General features: G+C 36.4%; 1 protein-coding gene across 1 annotated transcript; it reads right to left on the bottom strand.

Moving 5' to 3' along the window:
* Window positions 1–477: 477 nt before the first annotated feature.
* LOC137410449 (general transcription factor II-I repeat domain-containing protein 2-like) lies at window positions 478–2,765 on the bottom strand. The gene has a single exon (XM_068095861.1). It carries the CDS (start codon window positions 2,290–2,292, stop codon window positions 478–480), a length of 1,815 nt encoding a protein of 604 aa, XP_067951962.1. The 5' UTR covers window positions 2,293–2,765.
* Between the last annotated feature and the right edge of the window lie 3,148 nt (window positions 2,766–5,913).

Genomic DNA, 5,913 nt, shown 5'->3' with positions numbered 1-5,913 from the left:
CTACACCCAAATAGAATAGATACCATAGAACAGTGCTGCCCAACCTTTTCCGAACATGGGCCGGATTTAAAAAAAAATGACGCCAGTGGGCCGGACTCACATTTCTAGTCTTACATTCTTTAATAGAACTATTTGAAATGGTTTGGAAAAGTATTCAGAACTGTAAATATTGATTGTATTTTTTATTTATAGAAATTACCCTTTATACAATTATAATTCATAACTCAATTTAAACATAGGGGGTCCTACATATGATACTACATGTATTTCTATTACTTTTATTGCTATCAAAAGATTATAGTCTCCAGATATTACATGAATACGAAATGATCATTAGAAATTTTGATTTAGTGCCTTAAATTCTATAAAATAAATTCAACAATTTATCAAGATTAAAAAAAACATTGTTCAAATGGCTTTGTATTTCAATAATAAAACAATTTCATTTTAGATGTAAACCGGTAATGAACGAAAATATCAGTGAGAAACTTGAAATTGTTTCGAGTCATCAAGAAGCTTTTCGATGTCTGCCGGAATATTTGTTAAGGCCAGTCGGAGTTCATCTTCGAGGTGAGCGTCACTCAAAGAATTTCTTTTGTTCGATTTTATTAATTGCATGCGACTGAAGAGATATTCACACATCCATGTCGAACCGAACAAAACGAGAAAGCGTTTTGCGTAGCATGTAAGATTTGGAAATTGAGTGTGAGGCAGACCGTATTTGTAGAAGTCCATCAGATTCCTATTTAAAAATTGACTCTTGACATCAAAATCACTTTGTAATTCATTCAATTCCATTTGAAGCTCAACGGGGGCATCAGCAGGATCCACGTCAAAAGGCATTGAAAAAAATTTCAGCTGGTCTTCACAAGCACGGAAATCCTTAAATCTCCTGGCGAATTCTTCCTGCATCCGTTTTAACTCACTCACAAAGAATTCCCGGTTCATGGTTGAAATGTGCGACTGTTTCTGAAGGCAAGGAAAGTGGGCATAATTGCTGTCAGCAATTTGAGCAATCCACAAATCCAGTTTCTTTTGGAAAGCTGTCACCTCCCCAAACAAATTATGGATGAGTTTTTCTTTTCCTTGTAACCGCACATTCAACTCATTCAGTTTGTCTGTAATGTCCACCAGAAAAGAAAAATCATTCATCCATTTGTCGTCATCAAAATTGATGCATAAATTTCCTTTTGCTTCAAGAAATGCTGCCACATGTTCTCGAATATCGTAAAAGCGTTTCAAAGTACGTCCACGGCTGAGCCACCTGATCTCGGTAAAGTAAGGAATGCCAGAAAATTCGGCGTTTATCTCATCGAGAAAATTTCGAAACTGTCGATGATTCAATGCACGACTCCTAATGAAGTTGACAGCTTTCACGACATTATCCATGACGTGATCAAACTTAAAGATTTTGGAGCAAAGTGATTCCTGATGTATAATGCAATGGTACCACAATATTTGGTCTTTACTCACATTCAGGGATTCCAGTTTTCTTTGGATGAAACCACGCAAGCCTTGCTCCTTGCCGATCATGGCCGGTGCACCATCGGTAGCAATTCCCACCAGACGATCATAAGTCAGTCCCGCCTTTTCGAGTGCAGTGTCGATTTCTTTGAAAACAGCAGCACCCGTGCAATTTCCTTTCATGGGGCATAGAGCAAGTAATTCTTCAGTGATATTAAAAGTTGAATCAACACCTCTCACGAAAATCGCCAGTTGTGGTGTATCAGTAATGTCAGTAGATTCGTCGATGGCAATGCTGTAAGTTTCGAAGTTTTTACAAAGTTCGTTCAACTGCATTTTCGTATTTTTGGCCAGTTCTTCAATCCTTCGGGTTATTGTATTACGCGACAAGCTAACACATTTTATAGCTTTCTCTTTCTCTGGGCACAGAATTTCAATCGCCGAGGTGATACATTCTTTGACAAAATCTCCTTCCGAAAAAGGTTTCATGTTGCGTGCAATCTTTTCAGCAATGACGAAACTCACTTTGGCGTACTTTTTCGATTCATCATCTACTTTCCGAAAAATGTTCTGTTGTGAGACTAAATTCTTTTGAAGTAAAAGTGCTTTCTCCTTGCGTTGATCTCCTTCATAACGATTATGGGTCGAAGCGTGCTTTAATGTGTAATGCCGTTTCACATTTTCAGCTTTTAGAACTGCGACTGTTTCACCACAGATCAGACAAAGACATTTTGCATTTGATTCCACAAAGAAATACAAATTTGTCCATGCTTCGTTAAACCTGCGATTCTCCTTGTCTACTTTTCTGATTTTTCTAGCCGACGCCATGGATGAACAAAATTTGAAATTTATTGTGAAAAAGAAACTACTGTAATTTGCTCATCGGTATAAGAAGGCTTCCTTATCAAAGGTTGTGCTGGAGTATATTTGAAATTGAATCACCTCAAAAGCCAGTTTTATTGATGCGGAAAGTCAATAAGGCGTGCGCGCCTCGGTGGAAAATACCATAGATATTTCAATAAGCGGTAAAAAGTTCAGCGTTTTCTATTGAAATATCTATGGTAATTTCCCAGCAGTCCTTCTTCAACCAGCTGAGGTGAGCGCCCTGAGGCTTTTGATTCGACGATCGAATCAATCAATCGTACACGCTGTGATACTTCACTTTTTATCAATTTTTCAATGTCAGCAAAGACACTAATTTTTGACCTAACGCTACTGAATTCTTCAAACTGAAAACTATTGATTAGTAGCCAATCATCTTCGAAGAAAAATAACAGTTGTAAGCTTCTGCGTTAATAACAGGAATAAGTTAAAGACTGACGCACGGGCCGGATTCTAAGGCTTCATGGGCCGGATCCGGCCCGCGGGCCGGACGTTGGGCAGCACTGCCATAGAACCTTACAATATATCAGATACCATTGAACCTGACAATATATCAGATATCATAAAACTTTACAATCGGTCAGGTACCATAAAACTTTAAAATAGAGAAAATACATATCTTTCTATCAATGCTAGCCACTTATTAAAATTTACACGCAAAATAAAAATTACTTTTAGTCAGGAAAAATGGAACAACTCTAGGAACGTACCTCAAGCTGAATCATTATTTCGCAATTCATAAATTTATACTCTTGCTGATCGGAACTGCCTGCAAAATTGTCACAATCTATCGGGTGGCGATAACTGTAGATGGTGCAGGTATAGAACTTGGCATGAAAGTTTAGGTATAACTGACATTCCTCCTCGGCGAGCACTAAAGAAAACAGGGAAATGTGACAGTTCCATAGTGCAACAGTGTATAGCGGCTCATCAGTTTACCACCTCAAAAAAATATAACAGATCTCTTGTGTTACTAACTACTAGTAAAAGAGGTTTTGTCACAGCAGTAAATAATATCAACTTGAACTGTATTTTTGTGCTACGCTAGGTAATTCTATGTGTAAACATAGAGTTACCTAGCGTAGCACAAAAAATGTATTAAAGTATAAATACCGCCGTCACTGTCTTTACCAATAAGATTTTACCATCATAGTTTTATTACTCTACTTCAACCTTCCAAATCTAATGGTTAGTTATCGATACAACATTTGCTGTACTCTAACTGTATGTAGGGCAAACCTGACATTAGCTCATTTACCATAGAACTTTGCAATTGATCAGGTACCATAAAACTTTCAAATAGAGAAAATACATATCTTTCTATCAATGCTAGCCACTTATTAAAATTTACACGCAAAATAAAAATTACTTTTAGTCAGGAAAAATGGAACAACTCTAGGAACGTACCTCAAGCTGAATCATTATTTCGCAATTCATGAATTTATACTCTTGCTGATCAGAACTGCCTTCAAAATTGTCACAACCTATCGTGTGGCGATAACTGTAGATGGTGCAGGTATAGAACTTGGCATGAAAGTTTAGGTATAACTGACATTCCTCCACGGCGAGCACTAAAAAAAACAGGGAAATGTGACAGTTCCATAGTGCAACAGTGTATAGCAGCTCATCAGTTTACCACCTGAAAAAAAATATAACAGATCTCTTGTGTTACTAACTACTAGTATTAGATGTTTTGTCACAGCAGTAAGTAATAGCCTATCAACTTGAGCTGTATTTTTGTGCTACGCTAGCAAACTCTATGTGTAAACATAGAGTTACCTAGCGTAGCACAGAAAATGTATTAAAGTACAAATACAGCCGTCACTGTCTTTACCAATAGGATTTTACCATCATAGTTTTATTACTCTACTTCAACCTTCTAAATATAATGGTTAGTTATCGATACACCATTTGCTGTACTCTAACTGAGTGAAGGGCGAACCTGACAATAGCTCAGTTACTATAGGACTTTGCAAATGATCAGGTACCATAGAGCCTTACAATTGATCAAGTACCAAAAACCTTACGATACATCAGGTACTACAGAGCCTTACAATATATCAGGTACCATAAAGCTTCATAATAGATAAGATACCATAGAACCTAACAATATATCAGGTACAATAGATGATTGTTTGACTTATAGAATAAAGAAGTAACTTGTACTGGTAAATATCAGCATTACTTACAAGAGCTTAACACTTTCACTATATCTGAACCAATAATATTTGAATTAGCACCTACAAGTTAAGTAAAAGTGCACAAACTAAACATAGTCAAAATAGAATAATATGACAAGCAAATTCAACACTCATGTTTATTTGAAAACAACTGTTTTAAAACTATCTTGTGATGTCAATTCTACATTGTCAGGTTGACTGGTACCTTTGCAGTAGAGAACAGCGAGCTGACTTTTTGGATTTATCAGATCTTGTGGGAAGTTGAGCTTTTTACCAGTAGGTGTTACTGGTATGACAGTAAGCGGGTGTATGGTAACTGGTATGGTAAGCGTGTGACCTCATTAAGGTTGATAACAGCTTGTCCTCGCTGTCAAAGGCATGCAGAAGCATAAGGTTCCAAATGTCCTCTGCTACTCTGAATTAAAGAAAAAATAACCATGTCATAAAAACCAATCATATGTTAATTAGTTTCAAAAGAATTCTCAACTTTAACCAGATGTGAAGCAATTGAACAGTTTCTTTTTCAGTGAATAATTTAGTGAGCATACTCAATGAATAATATGCAACATGTGCATTCTATGCTATCATATGAGTCGTGTCCTTTTGTCTGTCTGAAACCACAATTACAGGTTTAGAAAAACATTACATTGCGTAGGATTCGAATTTGCAACCTTCAATCCACTACACCCAAATAGAATAGATACCATAGAACCTTACAATATATCAGATACCATTGAACCTGATAATATATCAGATATCATAAAACTTTACAATCGGTCAGGTACCATAAAACTTTAAAATAGAGAAAATACATATCTTTCTATCAATGCTAGCCACTTATTAAAATTTACACGCAAAATAAAAATTACTTTTAGTCAGGAAAAATGGAACAACTCTAGGAACGTACCTCAAGCTGAATCATTATTTCGCAATTCATAAATTTATACTCTTGCTGATCGGAACTGCCTGCAAAATTGTCACAATCTATCGGGTGGCGATAACTGTAGATGGTGCAGGTATAGAACTTGGCATGAAAGTTTAGGTATAACTGACATTCCTCCTCGGCGAGCACTAAAGAAAACAGGGAAATGTGACAGTTCCATAGTGCAACAGTGTATAGCGGCTCATCAGTTTACCACCTCAAAAAAATATAACAGATCTCTTGTGTTACTAACTACTAGTAAAAGAGGTTTTGTCACAGCAGTAAATAATATCAACTTGAACTGTATTTTTGTGCTACGCTAGGTAATTCTATGTGTAAACATAGAGTTACCTAGCGTAGCACAAAAAATGTATTAAAGTATAAATACCGCCGTCACTGTCTTTACCAATAAGATTTTACCATCATAGTTTTATTACTCTACTTCAACCTTCCAAATCTAATGGT

Source organism: Watersipora subatra, unplaced genomic scaffold (assembly GCF_963576615.1).
Source record: "Watersipora subatra unplaced genomic scaffold, tzWatSuba1.1 SCAFFOLD_178, whole genome shotgun sequence".
Classification (NCBI taxonomy): Eukaryota; Metazoa; Bryozoa; class Gymnolaemata; order Cheilostomatida; family Watersiporidae; genus Watersipora; species Watersipora subatra.
Note: the sequence above shows the minus strand (reverse complement) of the source record. Positions and strands in the feature narration are given on the sequence as shown.